The sequence below is a fragment of the Meles meles genome, chromosome 19 (assembly GCF_922984935.1).
Source record: "Meles meles chromosome 19, mMelMel3.1 paternal haplotype, whole genome shotgun sequence".
NCBI classification, from domain to species: domain Eukaryota; kingdom Metazoa; phylum Chordata; class Mammalia; order Carnivora; family Mustelidae; genus Meles; species Meles meles.
This window is the reverse complement of record NC_060084.1, coordinates 17,976,923-17,998,313: the sequence shown is the minus strand read 5'-3', so window position 1 is coordinate 17,998,313 and position 21,391 is coordinate 17,976,923. Positions and strand designations below refer to the sequence as shown.

General features: G+C 43.2%; 1 protein-coding gene across 2 annotated transcripts in view; it reads right to left on the bottom strand.

Annotated features, from left to right (window-relative positions):
* Positions 1–21,181, bottom strand: part of GFOD2 (glucose-fructose oxidoreductase domain containing 2) — a 38,571-nt gene extending 17,390 nt beyond the window's left edge. For both annotated transcript variants that reach the window (XM_045989368.1, XM_045989369.1), the window contains exon 1: positions 21,007–21,181. Coding sequence is in view for 1 of the 2 variants with exons in the window: in XM_045989369.1 (XP_045845325.1) it covers positions 21,007–21,013 (7 nt within the window). In the remaining variant the exon portion in view is untranslated. The remainder of the gene's footprint in view (positions 1–21,006) is intronic.
* Between the last annotated feature and the right edge of the window lie 210 nt (positions 21,182–21,391).

Genomic DNA, 21,391 nt, shown 5'->3' with positions numbered 1-21,391 from the left:
ACAGTTCCACAGGTAGTGTGCAAGCAGGAAAGCCTTCCTGGAAGAGAGGATGTAACAGGTCCAAGGTGGTCAGAAAGACAAGCGGTCACTCGACTTCTCCAACACATCCAAAGACAAGACCCTCCCTTTATTGTTGGCTTGCTTCTGTTCTGGGGCCATTTCAGTCAGAAAACAACTCTGTAGATGGACCTGAAGTCATTGGTCTTTTTTACATTGTGGAATTACCTGTGATGATTCTTTTTTTTTTTTTTAATAAGATTTATTTCAGAGAAAGAGCGAGTGAGCACAAGTGGGAGGGGCAGAGGGAAAGGAAGAGAATCTTAAACACACTCCAATCTCTAGCATGGAGCCTGACTTGGGGCTCAATTTCACCACCATGAGAATTATGACCTGAGCCGAAATCAACAGTTAGGACACTTAACCCACTGAGTGACTCAGGCACATCTATCTGTTATGTTTTTTTGTTTTTGTTTAAAGATTTTTATTTATTTGACAGCGAGAGAGCAAGCGCACAGTGGGAGCAGCTGGCAGAGGGAGAGGCAGGCTCCTTGCTGAGCAGGGAGCCCAATGCGGGGCTCGATTCCAGGACCCTGGGACCATGACCTAAGCTGAAGGCCGACGCTCAACGGATTGAGCCATCCAGGCACCCCTATCTGTGATGTTTCTAATGAAATTTTTCTATTTCCTTTATACTTCCTAGGTGGTCATAGGTCGTTTGCACAATGGCCACAATAACTACCTTTTTTTCATGCCATCAGATAGTGAATCACCTGTCACAATGACTCTGGACTTACTGCTCTGGCCAATGGCACAAGAGCAAAAACCAAGAGGTTTGAAAAATACATGTGGGTGAAGGCTTGCTCTCTTACTGCTCTCGGGGTCTCTTGGGCCATCACTATGTGAATAAGCCTAGGCCATCCTGCTGGATCACAAGAGACAAGGGACCAAAGTCATCCTCACTGCCCCACCTGACACAAAGCCAAGTGCCAGTTATACGAGTGAGACCACCCCCAGGCCACCCAGTTCCAGCTGAGCAGACCCAGACCAGAACCACCACCCAGATTCCCCAAAGAATCATGAGAAAATCAAATCAGTACATTGAACCTTTAACTTACAACAAGGTTATATGTCAATTACATCCCCATAAACCTGGGGGGGAAAGAATCATGAGAAATACTTGTTTTAAGATACTGAATTGTGATGTTTGTTATAACTGTGATATGGCAAAGCTTACTGATACACTCCTTTAGAGACAGAACTCCATAATTCCCTTAGGTCTTCCTCATACTCTCTATCAGAAGAGTAGCCAAGATCAAGGCTGCTCTGGTTTGCCTACTCTCAGGTTAACAATCCCCTGAAATAAGACCCCCAGAACTAAATGCCATATCCTGAGCATACCCTGCCTTGGCCTTCTTCCTCTGGTTACAATACTCCTTTTACACAGTTCGCCTTCATTATAGACTTTGGACAGCCATGGCATCCTGACACACAGTAGGATCTTTCACATGGCCTAATAAATACTCTGTACTTGTGTCATCAGGTTTTTATAATTTCTAATTGTGGTTAAATACATATTAACATGAAATTTACCATCTTACCCATTTTTAAATGTACACTTCAGTGGCACTAAGATCATTCATATTGTTGCACAACCATCCTCACCATCCATCTGCCCAACTCTTTTTACCTTGTAAAACTCAAACTCTGGATACATTAGACAACACCCTATCCCCCTCCACCCCCAGCAACCACCAGTCTACTTTGTCTCTAAGTGTTTGACTCTCTAGGTAGACTACCTCATATAACTGGAATCACATAATACCGTACTTTTGTGACTGGCTTATTTTACCTAGTATCAGGTTCTCAAGGGTCACCCACATTGTAGCATGTGTCAAAATTTCCTTCCCTATTAAGGCTGAATAACATCCATTGTACATAGACACCACAGTTTGCTTGTCCATTCATCTGTCCATGGACACTTGGTTTGCTTCACATCTTAACCACTGTGAATGATGTTGCTATGAACATGGGTGTACAAATTAGTTTTTTTGAATCAAAGTTTAAAACTTTCCTCTAATAAATGTCATTTAACTTGGGCACTTATTTACCAGTTGAGATCTTTTTGAATATTTATTCACTATTTGCACCAGCTTTCTATCAGTTACAAATGTGATAAGCAGGCTATGTCTTCAAGCCAAAATAACTAACTTAAAATATTATATGGTTGGGTGCCTGGGTGGCTCAGTGGGTTAAGCCACTGCCTTCGGCTCAGGTCATGATCTCAGGGTCCTGGGATCGAGTCCCGCATCGGGCTCACCACTCAGCGGGGAGCCTGCTTCCCTCTCTCTCTCTGCCTGCCTCTCTGCCTATTTGTGATCTCTCTCTGTCAAATAAAATCTTTAAAAATATATATATATATTATATTGTTACCAAATGCACATACTGTCACTGACCAAATGTCAAGGCCAGCAACCAAATGTTCATAGGTTAGGCACCCAGCACAATTAGTCATCAATAAATTGTGAGATAATGTTGTCCTTTAAAAACCCATATACCTTTCAGTGTTCACCAGTTGTCTTTCCCTGTGTCAAGAGGCCATTTGTTTAATAAAATGTTCTAGTACTTCTCTGAGGAATCATCACTATCAGGCTTACCTTTGACAATTGGGACAAATGTTGCACGTCGCCCATTTTGGGGCATCTCCCTTTGCTTCATAATGCCTCAAAAGTTTATTGAGAGTATATGGGGCTATAGCATGGTCACCTGCTAGTTTTCTCAGACCACAGTGATGTAATTCAGATGGATGAGGAAAACTGAGAACTGAGTATTCTACCTTCCCTAACTCTGCTTTTTCCAGATAGATTCCTCTCCCTACCCCACAGCTAGGTCTTTGATAAAAGGAGGAATATAATAGAGGTATTGAGCAGTTAATGTTTTCTCTGTCAGATTATTCTCTATTTATCCTAAGTACCTCTTGGTATATTTTTAAGAATTCTTTTTTTTTTTTTTAAAGATTTTATTTATTTATTTGACAGAGAGATCACAAGTAGACAGAGAGGCAGGCAGAGAGAGAGAGAGAGGGAAGCAGGCTCGCCGCTGAGCAGAGAGCCCGATGCAGGACTCGATCCCAGGACCCTGAGATCATGACCTGAGCCGAAGGCAGCGGCTTAACCCACTGAGCCACCCAGGCGCCCTATTTTTAAGAATTCTTTCGGGGGTATTTGGGTGGCTCAGTCGTTGAGCATCTCCCTCTCCCACTCTCCCTGCTTGTGCTCCCTCTCTTGCTGTGTCTCTGTCAAGTGAATAAATAAAATCTTAAAAAAAAAAAAAAGAATTTTTTTGATTAAGTGCAGGTTTTTTCAAGTGTCATTACTTGTTCTGAGATTGTGTCTCCCTAATCCTATTACAAGCATCCAGCTCTTCAGAGGCTTGCAGATGGATAGAGTGTGGGTGGTTCCAGCCAAGCTATTTAAAAATGTATCTATAATAGTTTGCCCTGTAACTATTCTTTTTTAAATTACAAATTATGCTTTCTATTTTTCAGCGCCAGGCTTCAAAAAGAGCCATTATGGATTTCTACAAAGTTACTGCCTTGTAATACTATCTCTACCCTGCAAGTCACACAAATGCAGTCAAATGATTTTCAGCTGAAGTTTTTTTTGTTTGTTTGTTTTTAAAGATTTTACTTATTTGACAGAAAGAGAAAGAGAGCACATAAGCAGGGGGAAAGGCAGATGGGGAGAGAGAAGCAGAGGGAGCAGGGAGCCTGATGTGGGGCTCCATTCCAGGACTCTGGGATCATGGCCTGAGCAGAAGGCAGACACTTAGCCAACTAAGCCATTCAAGTGCCCCCTTAGCTAAAGTATTAAATCATTAGTTCAATGGGGGGAAAGGAAACTCCTAAAGAAATGGGTGTTTACAAAGTTTCTAAAAAAATATATCAGAACATATATTTTTTAAAAAGATTTATTTATTTGACAGGGATCACAAGTAGGCAGAGAGAGAGGAGAAAGCAGGCTCCCCGCTGAGCAGAGAGCCCGATGTGGGGCTCAATCCCAAGACCTTGGGATCATGACCTGAGCTAAAGGCAGAGGCTTTAACCCACTGAGCCACCCAGGTGCCCTTCAGAACCTTTTAAGACCAAGAGTCAGGTATGGATTTCTTGAACAGGATATAAAAAGCATAATCCACCAATAAGTTGTATTTCAAACTGAAAAAAAAAAAAAAAAATTCTGTTCATTCAAAGACACCATTAGACAAAATGAACAGGCAAGCCAGAGACTAGGAAAAAATACTTGCCAAATATATACTGTATGTAATAAAGAACTTGTATACAGAAGGACTCCTACAAGACAACAATAAAAAATGAACAATCCAAACTTTTAAATATGTTAAAAGACTGGGGCACCTGGGTGGCTCAGTCAATGGGGCATCTGCCTTCAGCTCATGTCATGATCCCAGGCTCCTTGCTCAGCAGGGAGCCTGCTTCTCCCTCTCCCTGCCATTCCCCCGACTGTGCGCTCTCTAGCGTGCAAACTCTGTCAAATAAATAAATAGAATCTTTTTTTTTTAAAGATTTTTATTTTATTTATTTTGAGAAAGTGACCACAAACAGGTGGAGGAGAGATGGAAAGGAAGAAGCAGACTCCCCACTGAACAGGGAGCCCCATGTGGGCTCAATCCCAGGATGCTGGGAACATGACCCAAATCGAGGGCAGATGCTCAGCCAACTGAGCCATCCAGGTGCCCCAATAAATAAAACCTTTAAAAAATAATAAAATAGGGGCGCCTGGGTGGCTCAGTGGGTTGGAGCCTCTGCCTTCGGCTCAGGTCATGATCCCAGGGTTCTGGGATCGAGCCCCACATTGGGCTCTCTGCTCCACGGGGAGCCTGCTTCCTCCTCTCTCTCTCTGCCTACTTGTGATCTCTGTCTGTCAAATAAATAAATAAATAAAATCTTTAAAAAAATAATAAAATAAAAATGTTAAAAGACTTAAATAGTCTCAATGCCAAAGATATAGGCATTGCTAACAAGCACATGAAAAAGCATTCCATGTCATTAGTCATTAGGGACATGCACATCAAAGCCACACTGAGATAACACACTAATAGCAAAAATAAAACAAAAGAGTGATAGCATCAAAGTCTGGAGAGGATATGGAACAAAGGGAACTGTCATACATTGTAGGTGGAGGTGTAAGACAGTACAATCAGTCACTTTGTAAAACTGTCAGTTTCATATCAAGTCAAACATATATTAACCCGTGACACAGCAACTCCACTTGTTGATATTTATCCAAGAAAACAAAAACATATGTCCATAAAAATGAATATAAAATGTTCACAGCAGCCTTATTCATCATAGTCCCAAATTGGAAACAAACTCAAACGTTCATCAATAGGTAAACAGATAAACAAGTTATGGTATAGCCATTCAATGAAACAGAGTAAAGCGATAAAAATGAATGAACTATGAATACATGCAACAACATCTTTGAATCTTAAAAATATGCTGAGTGAGGGGCGCCTGGGTGGCTCAGTTGGTTAAGTGACTACCTTTGGCTCAGCTCATGATCCAGGAGTCCCGGGATCAAGTCCCACATCAGGCTCCCTGCTAGGCAGAGAGTCTGCTTCTCTCTCTGACCCTCCCCCTTCTCATGCTCTTTCTCTCAAATAAATAAATAAAATCTTAAAAAAAAACAAAAAACAAAAAACATGTTGAGTGAAAGATGCCAGGCATACATACACACCAAGAATCCCACCATACTATAGGATTCCGTTCATCTGAAGTATAGGAAAAGGCAAACCTTTATAGTGATATAAGTCAGAAGGTGTTAGTGGTGGTGACTGAAGAGGTGGTGGGGGTACAGGACTGACTGGAAAGGGGCACAAGGAAACATTCTAGAGTGACGGAAATATTCCACATTCTGTGTTGCCTTGTGCTTACATGGTGACACAACTGTAACAACTAAGCAAACTGAACACTTCAGATCTGTGCATTAATAGTAAGTAAATTATACTTCCATTTTTAATCACCATAAGTTGTTGTGTTTAAGAACACAGAACAAGGGGTGCCTGGGTGGCTCAGAGGGTCAAGCCTCTGCCTTCAGCTCAGGTCATGATCTCAGGGCCCTGGGATCAAGCATCGGGCTTTCTGCTCAGCAGGAAGCCTGCCTCCCCACTCCCCTCCGCCTGCCTCTCTGCCTATTTGTGATCTTTGTCTGTCAAATAAATAAATAAAAACTCTTAAAAAAAAAAAAGAACACAACAAGTTTTTCACATCTTGAAGACTCAGGCTCATAATCAAACAAAATGGATTTATGTGAATTAAAAGTCTCTTTCCTCAAAAACAACATAAAAACCTTGTCAACTTACTTTTGGAGATGTCAACAGTATAGAGACAATGGCTGCAGCCAAGAGCACAAGTTTTCTGAGGAATTAACTTCAAGCTAAGGCCAATGATCTAGTTGGTCTGAGCATTTCCTAAGGATTTCTGAAGAGAGCACGTTCCTTTCCTTTCCTTTTTTTTTTTTTTTTTTTTTTAAAGATTTTACTTATTTATTTGACAGAGACCCAGTGAGAGAGGGAACACAAGCAGGGGGAGTGGCAGGGTCCGGAGAAGCAGGCTTCCCCGCCAAGCGGGGAGCCCGATGCGGGACTTGATACCATGACCTGAGCCGGAGGCAGACAACTTAATGACTGAGCCACCCAGGATCCCTGAAGACAGCACTTTCCACTAACCAATGTCAAACTGGGCAAGCTGCAGAGCTGCCAGTGTTAGGTAGTAAGTCCTCTCCACTCACGAACAACTCACACTAGGGAAGGGAAGGCTCAGAAGGAATTCTTCTGTATTTCTTTAGGCAAGTAAAGTTAATAATGGCTCTAAGTAAGAAATGATGTGTAACAGTTTGTGGTTATAGCTGTATAGGTGGGGCAACAAGACTTGGCATACCACAAGAGTGAGAAGCCTTCACTCAGTGCCCACCCTCACCACTCCCCAGAACCAGCTCCACACCTGGAGTCCCCCAGCACAAGCAGCCACCCCAAGCTGTGCAACCTCAGGGCATCTCTCCCTCCTGAGACAACTCTACAGACTGCCACAGACCTCTGACCCTTGAGACATTCCAAAGGGCTAGAATCAAGAGGCTAGATTTTTCTGTGGATGAACTTTCCCAGTAATTATATCTTCATATAAAATATGTTAAGGGACACGTGGGTGGCTCAGTGGGTTAAGTGTCCAACTCTTGATTCTGGCTTGCGTTATCATATCAGGGTGGTGAGATCGAGCCCCACATAGGGTTCCATGCTCTCACAGAGTCTGCTTGAGATTCTTTCTCCCTCTGCCCCTCCTGCCAGTCACATGCTCTCTAGCCCTCTCTAAGAATAAATAAATAAATACACACACACACTCTTTTTTTTTAAAGCACTGTGGCCAGAGGGAGGCTAGGGCCCTCAACCTAATTTTTAAAAAAAAATTTTAGCGGAGGGAGAGGGGGAAGCAGGCTCCCTGTGAGGTGGGGCTTGATCCCACAACTCAGGATCATGACCTGAGCTGAAAGCAGACACCTAACCAACTGAGCCACCCAGGTGCCCCTAAAAGCCAAGTGGTAATTGGCAAACACTCCTTACCTAACAATATTTCTTCAGTATAAAATGGGTCCAGGGGTACCTGGCTGGCTCAGTCAGTAGAGCATGTGACTCTTGACCTCGGGTCTTGAATTCAAGCCCCAAGACAGGCACAGAGCTTAAGTGTCTGCCTCTGGCTTGGGTCACCATCCCAGGGTCCTGGGATCAAGCCCTGCATCCGGCTCCCTGCTCAGCAGGGAGCCTGCTTCTCCCTCTCCAGCTCCCCCATGGCTTATTTTCCCTCTCTCGCTATCTCTGTCTCATAAATAAATAAGAATCTTTTTTTTAAAAAGATTATTTATTTATTTATTTATTTATTTGACAGAGAGAGAGAGTGAGAGATAACAAGTAGGCAGAAAGGCAGGCAGAGAGAGAGAGGGAAGCAGGCTTCCTGCTGAGCAGACAGCCCGATGCAGATGTCGATCCCAGGACCCTGAGATCATGACTGAGCCGAAGGCAGAGGCTTAACCCACTGAGCCATCCAGGCGCCCCAATAAATAAAAAATCTTAAAAAAAAATAAACTGTATACAAAAAGGTAAAAAATAAAATTAAACAGGTCCAAAGGAAGTAGAAGAGTAAAACATTCAAAATCTCAAACTGCAATTGTGCAACTATCTTATGCTATGTATTCAAGGCATCGTGGCCAACAACCCAACAGTATGGGTCATAAATACTTCAGCTACCTGGTATTTGTCAAAAACTATTAAAATGTTGCAACATCCAAGGGCCAATTTTCATCCTCATCCCACTTTGATGCTGACAGCAGCAGCATCTGATACAGCATGTTCGAGCCTCTTTGAAACATTGTTTAACTTCCAAAACACAAATTTCTCCTGCTATTCTCTCTGGCTACTTCTCAGTCCACTCTGCTAGCTTCTGATAATAATGACTGTGGTAACTATGATGATCCTAGTCAGTCTCATGGCTTAAATATATATACTGTCTATTTTCTGAGGACTCCCAAAGGTTTTAGCAGGTCCTCTTTCTTAAGCTTCAGACTTGTATAAGCAACTGCCTATAGGATATTTCTGCTTGGATTTTTTTTTTTTTTTTAAGTAGGCTCCGAACCCCATGTGGAGCTCAGTGCAGGGCTTGAACTCACGACCTTGAGATCAAGACCTGAGCTGACATGGAGAATCAGATACTTAACCGACTGAGCCACCCAGGCGCCCCAGATGTTTTTTGTTTGGTTTTGTTTTGTTTTTTTAAATTTATTTATTTGACAGAGAGGTCACAAGTAGGCAGAGAGGCAGGCAGAGAGAAAGGAGGAAGCAGGCTCCCCGCTGAGAGAGCCCGATACAGGGCTCAATCCCAGGACCCTGAGATCATGACCTGAGCCGAAAGCAGAGGCTTAACCCACTGAGCCACCCAGGCACCCCCCCCAGATGTTTATATTAATAGGCATCCCAAACTTAAAATGTCCAGGATTAAGTTTCTGGAATCACCCCCATCCCCCACCAAACTTGCTCTTCCCACAATGGCTTCATCTCAGAAACTGGTAACACAAAATTTCCAACAGCACAACTTAAAATCTTGGAGTAATCCTTGATTCTTATTTTTCTCTCCCACTTCACTTTTGATCCATTAACAAATCTTGCTGGCTCTCTACCTTTAATATATATCCTGAGGGGCACCTGGGTGGCTCAGTGGGTTAAAGCCTCTGTCTTCGGCTCAGGTCATGATCCCAGAGTCCTGGATCGAGCCCTACATCGGGCTCTCTGCTCTGCAGGGAGCCTGCTTCTTCCTCTCTCTCTCTGCCTGCCTCTCTGCCTACTTGTAATCTCTGTCTGTCAAATAAATAAATAAAATCTTAAAAAAAAAAATATATCCTGAATCCAAGCACTTCCCACTACTCCTGTTGCTACCACCTCAGTTTAAGTCACAACCACCTCTCTTGCCTACACTATTGCAAAAGCTTAACTGGCCTCTCAGATTCTAGCCTGTCCCTCCTACCCTATACTGTAACCCAGTCTATTCTCAACATAGCACGGAGAGTGACTCAATTAAAATATAAGTCCGTGGGCGCCTGGGTGGCTCAGTGGGTTAAGCCGCTGCGTTCGGCTCAGGTCATGATCTCAGGGTCCTGGGATCGAGTCCCGCATCGGGCTCTCTGCTCAGCAGCGAGCCTGCTTCCCTCTCTCTCTCTCTGCCTGCCTGTCTACTTGTGATCTCTCTCTGTCAAATAAATAAATAAAATCTTTAAAAAAAAAATAAAAAAAAAATATATATATATATATAAGTCCGTGCAAGTCACTCCTCTGTCCAAGCTCTCCACGGGCTTCCCATCTCTCTTGGAATAAGAGGCAAAGTTCTCCCACTGACCTACAAGGTCCCACACAGTCTGTCCTCATCCCCTTTTTCTTTTATCTTTCTTACCCTATGTTCTATTTTTCTTCCTCTCGTTCACTCGGCTCCAGCCACATGGTTCAGTATTGAATGCATCTCAGACATGTCAGGTATTCTCCAGCTTCAGGGCCTTTGTACTTGCAGTTCCCTTTTCTGCACAGATATTCAATTGGCTTACTCTATCCCTCACTTTCTTTAGGCCTGTACTTAAATGTTATTGTATCAGAAACAAGTTATTCCCTCACTGTCTCTCCCAACCACCACTGCTAGAATGTACTTCTTTCAGACAGGGAATTTTTTTGGTCTGTTTTATTCATTGTTGTATCCCCAGTGCCTCGAACAAGGCCTGATATACAGTGGGTGCACAATAAATATTGCTGAAAAAAATTCAGATCTTGTTCCTACACGGTTAGTTAATAAACCAAGATACAGATATACTAAACTCATCAAACCTGTATACAATTCAGTGGTGTCTTGTGATATGTTCACCAATATAATACAGATTACTTATGTTGCTAATCTAAGTAGTTGGAGTAAAATATGATTTAACGGTTCAGGAAAGAAAACAAGTATCATATGATAACAGAATAGCTTTGCCTGTCACTTGAGATTAGGAAAATGAGCTGCTACTCTCAGTCTTAAACTACAACTTGACCTGCTAAGAGGGTGCACCCACCTGAACTATCTCTACAACTAACATCCCTCCTCTACATAACATGACTCATGCTTACTAGTTGGCTCCATCACCTTGCAGTCAAGATTCCTCCCTCTAACAGAGAAGCATACGTATGTAAAGGGCCTTGTGACCACAATGACTCAGCACTTAGGGATTATGCTCAAATACCAGTAGACAATGGGAAAAGGGAAGTAGACAGTGAAGGGAAGGCATGACAGTAGACTCAAACAGGTGACAGTTCCTAAGGAACCACTCTGCCTGCAGTGAGGCCTGCCTGCCCCCACAGCCAGTCCATCACTACACTTCACCAGTTGGACTCAATGTCCCTGAAATTCACCCACTGCTCTGGTTCCTGAACACAAACCTAATGTTTCTCCTGGTCCTGACCATTTCCTTCCCTAGACTTTAAGTGCCCCTAGGATAAAGCCCAAATTCTTTTTTTTTTTTTTTTAAGATTTTATTTATTTATTTGACAGGCAGAGATCACAAGTAGGTAGAGAGGCAGACAGAGAGAGAGAGGAGGAAGCAGGCTCCCTGCGGAGCAGAGAGCCTGATGCGAGGCTCGATCCCAGGACCCTGAGATCATGACCTGAGCCAAAGGCAGAGGCTTTATCCACTGAGCCACCCAGGCGCCCCAAAGCCCAAATTCTTTGATGAGGTTCACAAAGCATCTCCCAGAATGAGTGGGACCCTTCTCCAACTCTCTACCTGATCACTTTCCCCTTACACTGGATTTAACATGCTAGCAGCTACCATATCTAACTCCTTCAGTCATGCTCTGAGATTTTGGTCCAAGCTGTCTGCTGTGCTTGAAACAATCTTTTCTAACTTACTCAGGCTAACTCTTTAAGGTCTCCCCTCAAACACCACTTCTTTAGAGGTCCATGCCTAGGCTGGGTTAAGTGATTCAGCTCACAGTTCACAGCAGCCTGGGCTTTGGTTTTAAAGTGCCCATCACACTTCACTGGGATCACCTATGTAGTGTTTGTCATGAGAGTAGGATCTCGTCTATCTCTTATACAATGCTGTCACTACAACAAAACACAGTGGCAGACATGAAGTAGGTGCTCAGTAATGACTGAAGAATGAACCTAGGAATGAGTAAGCTCGAGAATGAATGAATCAGGAAGTCAGGTTAAAGCCTATCTAGGTGGTGCACTGACTAGAAGGCAACAAATTTTCCTGCCTAATTCCTTATCTGTGTTTCTAATTTAAAATAAATGTCTCTCTCTTTTTTTTTTTAAGATTTTATTTATTTATTTGAGAGAGAGACAGTGAGAGAGAGAGCATGAAAGGGGGGAAGGTCAGAAGGAGAAGCAGAGTCCCCGTGGAGGTGGGAGCCCAATGAGGGACCTGACCCTGGGACTCCAGAATCATGACCTGAGCCGAAGGCAGTCGCCCAACCAACCGAACCACCCAGGCGCCCTAAAATAAATATTTCAAAAATTACTTAAAATATTTAAAAATCTTAAGAGTATAAGCTACTTTGCTCTCTTTTTTTTTCTTTGAAGTAACCTCTATGGCCAACATGGGGCTTGAACTCACGACCTCAAGATCAGCAGTCACACGCTCTACCAACGGAGCAGGTTCAGGCACTCCAATTACAAGCTACTTTGAAAGATGCCCCAGAACTGAAACTGTGGACCATTACCCTAGGAGAAGGGCACTGTGACTGAAAACCCAGGTGTAAAGGGATCTATAACATGAGACCATAATTCTTGGGCATGATAAAGGAGATAAAACCGTGAAGGCCAATTTTAAGTTTAATTGTTGTTTCGCAAAACTCAGGACCTGTTGCGGAAATAAGCAGGAATGCCTTCTATGTGGCCGTCAACATCAGTCAGGTATCAAGAATTAATTAGGATGATGCATCTAATTGTCCCCCAGCCTGCCTTTTGGCACCCTGACATCTGGAATTGAGCCAGCGTGGCAGACAGGCTGTCATTGTCAGAAGAGAAGAGTCAGACCCAAAGAGTAAAGACAAACACAGCCCCCCCCCCCCCCCCCATCATCGGAGCGAGGAAAGGGGACAGCGGGGGTGGGGTGGTGTGGTGACCTGCAGCCTGAGTTTGAAACTGCATGTTCATAGCCAAGGAAATGAATACTACAGCAGCAGCATGAATGCTTTCAGCAGCACTGCTTTCAGACAGATTGAAAGTGTATCTTTTCTGCATTTATGTTACCACTGAAAAAGCCAAACTAAAGAAGCAGGTGTTGAGTTTTACAAATTAGTTACGATAAATGTTTTGGTCTTGGGTTTCAAAGATCCCGAGGCTCTCTGGAGAAGGTTTCTTCGTTTTCCTATGATTTGTTTATTTTAACAGTGCCTCCACTGACCCAGTGACATGGTCACAGCTCCCTGCCCTCTCATTGAGAGCAAAAACACCAACAGGACAAAGGAAAGAAATGCTATTCCCTCAGCTCTACAAGCTAACATGGTGGTAAACTGTTAGGCAGCTACCATAGGATGAGAGTACACCCAGCGCTGGCCAAAGATGCCAGTTCCCTGTCCCCCTGCCTAGTCCGCAGTGTCCGCACTGGAGGGCACTAATGAAAGACCTAACGACCTGTCCAATGAGGCAAAAGTACCCGAAGTACAAAAGGGTTGTACTAAATTGGGTCATAAAGGAAAAATTTAACACCCACAGAAGTATCTAGACTGCCTTTAGGTCTGAAAGTTAGCCTCAGCTGATGATTACAGTCAGAAAAAGTACTTACTTACCCACTATATTAATTCTTTATTGCTTTTGAAAATCTGGCAATAACAATTTTTTCCCCCCAAGACTGCTTTAACAATAAGTTCCACATTGACATCCCTCTGAAAATTGCATCCTCAGCCCTACTCTCTACTGGAGCAATGTTAAATAATCCTTCAATTTCACTATAACCTTCATGCAAACATTCCTAACTTCCAATTTCCAGCCTCAACAACTTGTTCCAGCTGTAGCTCTACTAAATGTATCCGTATCTACTAGATAGAAATCCTCATCTGAGTGACCTACCAGCTGCTTCCATCCTGAATTGTCTTTCCTCTCAAACATGAACCTCATTCTGTCACTCCCACCCCTTTTAATGGCACACTATTCAGTCACCAGAGTCCTCTTCTCATTTGCTCCCCAATATTTATAAGTGCCACAATGAGTCAGGCATTGTGCCAGGAGGTGGGCACAGAGCAGTGATCCAGACAGGCGAGGTCCCTGGAGTTTAGTTTCCATTTCCTCCTACACCCATAGCTGAATACCAAGGACTGATTTGACACAGGAACACAATGAGTGATCAGAGATCTTTCACTGTGGCAGGCACGTGAACAAAGACTCTGCCTTTATTTTTAAACCACTGAGGCAAAGTACATTTGGCCATGATGCATGTGAAACAGTCAACCCTAGAGGGACGAGTATTACATACTTTCGTTTTGATCTAGGGCCCAAGAAAGAAGAGGGTGAGTTTTTAATGATGATAAACGTTTTTCAATGTGCACACCTAATTTACCTAAGTTTTCTAAGTGCTTTCCATCTTCTACATGGATAAAAATACTCTTCTTCTGAGAAAACTGGTGTTTCTGTGGCAGAAAGAGATATTCTAGAGGGTCATCCATCTGCTTTCCTTCTGGATTTCAGGTATAGGACACCCTCCCCCCACCCCTTTTAAAAGATTTTACTTTTGAGTAATCTCCATACCCAACATGGGGCTCGAACACACTGAGATCAAGAATCATATGCTCTACCAGCTGAGCCAGCCAGGCAACCCTTGGATATAGGACATTCACAGGGCACCCTGGAGCACAACAACACAAGAGCTCTGACTGGCATTCTCTACTCTGTGTTCCATGGCCTCTGGTCACCAAAAAGATTAAGTATTAAGTAGTTACTGGTGACTGGAAATGCCCAATGCCCTTCACAAGCATCTCCTTCACATATGCAGCAAATTGCTTACCAGCTAGGCCATGACCACATTCAGCTGTGATTTCATTTAACGATCTTCTAGCTGCTCAATGTGGATCTAAAATAACCTCATCTCAGGTCTTTGCCACACCATCCTCTTTCTTATTTTTGGGGGTGGGGGGTGGTTAATGTATAATGAAGGAGGCTGGTTATAAAATACAGGATGTATATGAGACATGCATTCCTGAAAAAGCCATTCGTTTTATGTTTTAGGATTTTCTGACTATTGTTTAAATGATACACAATGTCTTGTCCTCCACTGAGATTCTAAGCTCTTTTGGGACCAGGATTGCGTTTTATACAGTATTAAGGAGATAATAGGTCTCCAAAATTTCACACTTTAAGGTATTTTGGTAACATACCCAGAACACTTTGGAAATTACTTAGACATTTAAATGTTTTTTGAATAACAATCTTAGTATATCAGGGCTATAAAAGAAACAAAGGAAAAGAGAAATCGAAAGAACATTTTTAAAAATCACCAAGACCAGAACCAAGTCCTGGCCTGGAGGAACAATAACAGCCATTTAAACACAATGATTTAATTTTGAAAATAACATCAGATAAGGAATACTATGTTCATTTTCTCCACTGCTCCAAAATAGAAGCCATTGGCACAGGAATATCAATGCAAAAGCCTGAAAAGTAACAGGAAATATGACTGATGTCTCTACCACTCCCCTTCTCCCTGACAATCAGAGGATGCCTGAACAAGACAAACATTCTATCTCACATGCTCCTAGAGCCACTCCCAGAGAAGCCCCGCAGAGATGATAACCATTTCCCAGCAGGAACCACCATAAGGCTGCAGAAAACATTAACCACATGGAACATTCTCTAATATGCTTTAGAACACTGTGCTACAAAAACATCCATCAAAACACAGCAAAGATATGCTAAGGGTCAAGATTATCTGTCAACAAGCACCAAACCGCCCCCCCCAACAAACAAACAAACAAAACAAGTCTTAGAGGTACTTGGCTGGCTCAGATGGAAGAACATGCAACTTAATCTCAGGGTTTTAAGTTTGAGCCCCACATTGGGTGTAGAGATTACTTAAAAATAAAAAACCTTAAAAAAAAAATGAGTCTTCAAAAGCGCATATGCTGTGTACAGTGTACCCTTCAATTACACACGTGTAAATTCATTATCTAGGGAACCACATTACTGATTGGTTCCGACACCCGGGATAGGAAACAACAGTGTTGTCCTCTGTCAGCCCTCTCCCTTGGCACTTTAATACAGTCACAGCGTGAGAAGGGGTGAGGGCCTGCGAAGAGAAAATGGTTCCGAATCATCTTTTACACCAGCAAGAAACTCTTAGGAAGGTTTGTTTTTTAAAATATATACTCATTGGGGCACCTGGGTGGCTCAGTTGTTAAGCGGCTGCCTTCGACTCAGGTCATGATTCCGGGGTCCTCGATCAAGCCCTGCATTGGGCTCCCTGCTCAGCGGGAAGCCTGCTTCTCCCTCTCCCCCTGCTTGTGTTCCCTCTCTCGCTGTGTCTCTCTCTGTCAAATAAATAAATAAAATTTTCTATATATATATATATATATATATATAGAGAGAGAGAGAGAGAGAGAGAGAGGAATATATATACACTCATTATAGGGACCCTGGCTCAGTCCTACTCTTCTTTTCGGCTCAGGTCATGATCTCAGGGTCCTGAGATTGAGCCCTGGGTAGGGCTCCACACTTAATGGGGAGTCTGCTTGAGATTCTCTTCTCCCTCTCCTTCTGCCCACTCCTCCCCTGGTCCCTCTCTCCCCATCTCAAATAAATAAAAATAAATCATAAACACACACACACACACACACACATATTACAGAAAATTACTGTTTTTCTCATTTTTTAAAAAGGATTATTTATTTATTTGACAGAGACTGTGATAGAGGGAACACAAACAGGGGGAGTGGGAGAGGGAGAAGCAGGCTTCCCGCCAAGCAGGGAGCCCAATGCGGGGCTCAATCCCAGGACCACAACCAGAGCCAAAGGCAGACGCCCAACGACTGAGCCACCCAGGCGCCCTCTCATGTTCTTTTTAAAAGTTTTTCTATTTAGTATACTTGTGATCAAACTGTATTCATAACTTTGTATCCTGATTTTTTTCATGTACCTATTTTGACATAAGCATTTTTCATGTTAACCACAGTTTTTAAGGGTTGCGTATTTCATAGACTACGTGAACCAGCTTTTCATTTCTCTAGTGTTAGACAACTATACTATATTCAATTTATTTTGTCATAAATTACACATTAAGATATTATAGTCCCGAAGTTATATGATTTGCTTAACAGTATCATTCATTTTCCTTAAGATATTTATTTTTAAGTAATCTCTACACCCAATGTGGGGCTCGAACTCACAACCCCGAGATCTAGAATCACATGCTCTACCAAATGAGCCAGCCAGGCTCACCAGCATGCTAAGCAAAATATAATTGTGAAAGTAAATAATAAAAGATTTTGAGGTTGTAAAGCGATATAGTAAATCTCAAAGCCAAGTGGAAGTGTTTCCGGTTCTATTTTGGGGTTATCTGCCCTCATGAGAAACTAAGAGCCGACAGTTTGAGAGCAGCACCGTTACCCTCTGCCAGAAAGGAGGACAGCATTTTAGATACTCAGTTCCATTCGTCGCAGGTTTCATTCCTGGTACTTCCTGGTAGATAGTGGATAGGGTAGAAACCCTTATCAAATAACTGTGAGAGGTGGCAGGAGTGGGAGGGTGGTGGGGTTGGGGAGGAGGAGAGCAATTTCTGTCTATCCTGGGTCCCAAAAAGTGTGGCATTGTGTCACTGGCTACTCTGAGAGCTGCCAGTATCTAGGACAAAGGTAACTCTCCTACTTGCAACTCTTTCCTTCTAAGAGAAGGACCTGAAGAACAAGTGCTTAACAACAGAGTTTGCGTTGATTCAAGTAACGCAGGAATATTCACCTTTTCCTTCTTAATGGTTAATCTCTATTGTCTGGGTGTTTATTCCCATCACTGTGAGATAGAAATATTTACTTCATTTCTCATTTCTTTTCTCTCAGTTTAAAGAGATAATACTTCGGTGAGCTCATTCCTGACCTAATGGGTAATTCACAGAGTTAGGGGAGGAAGTCTTACCGCTTTCATTTTTTTCTCAGTATCTCTTCCGATTCTGACTTTCAGGAGCCCAAGTCTATTTCAAGTATCTTTCAATCCCCACTTTTGAAAACACCTGGCATTTAAATTTTTCAAGTAGTTTGGATATCTGGACTCTCTTGGAATATAAAGCTGCTACCTTTTAAGAAAAATAATGTCCCCTTACAATACTGTACATGAATTCTCAAAACTAAAACTAACAAAATCTGAATTTTTTTCCTAGATGCTGTCCAGTTCCAACAATGAATTTATCCTGGAATTGGACCTCCTAAAATAAATATGTGTGAGTGACTTGTCAGACATCAGAAAGGCTCCTCTCCTACTTCTTAGTTAGTGGGCTCTGATTGATTCTTAAGTTTTCTGAACACCAACATTTGTGTTACAACTTATGTCAGTTGGCACTGCATCTCCAGTTCATTTTCCTCTGACCATGTAACTAGAAAATCAGTTCAGTGAAAGTAGATCCTGTTAGCATTACTGGTTTATCTGGCATGTTGGCCTGTTAAATACTGTTGATTACTTTATTACAGGTCAGATTTGATAACTGCCTTCAGCTGCCCTAGAAAACGGAGTGGATATTAAGTAATTATTGGTGAAAAGTTTCATTGCTATAGCGACAAAGAAACACTTCTAGAGCCTGTGAGTCCATCTTTCTTTTGAAAGCAAGTGTCTTTCTGATTACAGGAGTTCAAAAATTGCACACCCATCAATGGAGCACACTCTTCACATTCATGCAGTATCTCCTTCAACAGCTCATTCAAGAAAGTATTTTCACTTACATTCAAAGCAGCCTCCCAGGTCCAAAGACAGTAATTGCACCCTTCCATCTTACCTTGATTTTGGCCTACTAGTCTGTCTTCTATCTGGGCCAGCACTAAGGTAATGAGGGTTTCTATAAAGAATTCAATGATCTTCATAAAGCTTTCTGACAGGATTTGATTAACAGTGCCAATTTCCCCCATAGATTACAAACCCTTCTGATAATACTCCATTATATCTCTTAAGGTATTTATATAAAATATTTCCACAGATTAAAGAAAAATCAATAAAATGCACAGCCACATCATAGATATGGTATGGCATTGATTTATGAACCTCAGACAAAATTGTTACTCAAATTAACCTGACCTATTAATATCACCATACTTTTTCATTTTTTTAAAAAGATTTAAAAAGATTTTTTATTTGGGCACCTGGGTGGCTCAGGTCAGAGTCTCAGGTCTCTGTCAAATAAATAAATAAAATCTTAAAAAAAAAAAAAAAAAGAAAAGTGGAGAACATCTCTTAAAAAAAAAATAAAGATTTCTTATTTATTTACTTGAGAGAGAGAGAGAGCGAGCTGGAGCAGGATGAGGGGCAAAGAGAGCAGGGACTCTGAATCATGACCTGAGCTGACAGCAGATGCTTAACCAACTGGGCCACCCAGGTGCCCCTAACATCACCATTCTTTAAATGTATCTTATCACTCTGAGGGGGAAAGAAAACCTGCTGCAAAATCAAATATACATTGAAAATTAGCTGTTGTTATTTTTAAATTTGTTTATTTATCAGAGAGAGAGAGAGAGAGCGCACAAGCAGGCAGACTGGCAGGCAGAGGCAGAGAGAGAAGCAGGCTCCCTGCTGAGCAAGGGGCAGGAAATAGGACTGAACCCTAGGGCCCTGGGATCACGACCTGAGCAAAAGGCAGCCGCTTAACCTACTCAGCCACCCAGGTATCCCTGAAAATTAGTTTTATCAGAAAGAAAGAAAGAAAGAAAGAGAGGGAGGGAGGGAGGAAGGAAGGAAGGAAAGAGGAAGGAAGGAAATTAGTTTTATCAAGCTAGTAAGAAATTGATTTTATTGATTAGAATCAGGGAATTATACACTTCTTTTTACCATATTACAAATCTTTGTCTTTTTTGAGGGGTAGGGGGCTGTCATTCCTAATCCTGCTACTAGCGGATTCTTGTAATACTATAGCAATCATATACCCAAATTTTCCCAGCAAATAAAAATAACTGATCAGACCCAAATCGATCATTCCACAGGAAAAGTAGAGCACTCAGGTGGTAAGAGAAAACCTAACAGAACTTTTATCGGTAAAATGGGGAGCCCACCAATAGAACTGTCTGCTGAAAATTTTCACCTTAGTCCAGTCTTTAAATTCCTAGTCCAAAACCAGTACTTCTCCACATTTTTCTGTGAAATGGATGGCCTTAATTGAAACTCTTTTGTTCCCTGGCTGTACATAGCTTTTCAGAAGAGGAGTTTCCTTATGAAGAATCAATCTAGCTTCCCCAACACTTAAAGACAACCATCTTCTCCATATCTCAGTAGCATGTATTAAGTGTCCTTTCTAATTTAAACAGCTCTTCCCTTCAAGTGAAGGGCCATACACCAACGGCTCTTCCTTCTGAGACTGTGCCCCAGAGTTTACAAAGGTCTTCTGGGCCGTGCCCCAACTCGGTTCTGGATACTCAAAAGGACACCCACTTTCTTCTATAAGATGGTTTATATATATATATCCTTTCTTGCTCTCTAGCCAACGCAGCTTTAAACTTTTCCATTCTTCTCCCATTCTTCAGATTCTGCTGCAGTTTGGGAGGTAAACTCTTCACACAACCATTCACAAGTCCTGATCTCCCCGCCCCCATTTCCTTCCTCCCCATTCATGTGATAACGTCTTGATGGGAACACCTTACCTCACCTTTTGTCTCCGCTAGTCCTTCTGTTTCCTTCCTGAGCTTCGAAGCTAGGCCAGGGCCATTGAGACGTGGCCAGTGGGCATTCGGTGACTGGCAGAGCCACCCGCACTTTCTGGAGTGTCCCTTCGCCTATCTACCACCTGAACCCTCTTTCCTTAAATAAAGATTTACCCCCTAAAAGTCCCATCTCCCTCTGAAAGACGATGGACCAGCGTCCTTTGTCTGAAGCTTCCACACCTCCCATCCTTGTTCACAAAGCGTCAGTCCACACAGGTAGGGTCTACTCGGGGCAGGACAGGGGAGCCTAGGTTTCCGAGTCCCGTAAAGGGATGAGTTATGGCCGAGGTCCTTCCAGGAGCCAAAATTCTACAATTACACGACCAAATCTATAGGTCCTATTTCTGGGGCTGGGAGGACGAACTCCGGGGCGACCTCCGAACTCGGCGACCGCGCTGGCAGTTAGAACGGCCCCCTCCAGCCCAGGCTCTGAGCAGCCCCGCCTCCGACCTCGGGCGCCGGGCCGCGGAGGAGGCCCGGTCAACGCCCGCTGGCTGCCGCGCCATGCCCTCCTTCATCCTCACCCGCCGCCGCGGGCCCGCCTCTCACCTGGCATGCTGGCATCGCCCGTCTCGCGCTGCACTGGAGACCATGGGTCTAGACCGGTCTCGGCCGCCACCCGCCCGCCAAGAGGGAGGCTGGCGGGGACGCGCGGGCCCCGTAGTCCAACGCACAGGCACAGGGTACGCGCCGCCTGGTTTCTAAGGAACCGGGAGCTCTGGAAAGGGAGGGGCGGGATGGCTGGAGGTCTGCGCATGCTCCCTGATGGGGGTGGACCTGCGCTGGGAGGGGCCGTGATCGGAGATTGCGCATGCTCGCCCATTGGGGGCGGAGATTAAGTGGGTTAGCCGGGGGGTTGGTCCTTTATTTCCGGCGGTGGAGGCAGCTGGTCAAATGTATAACCACCTTTGCTTCTTTCTGGCCCTTCCATCCC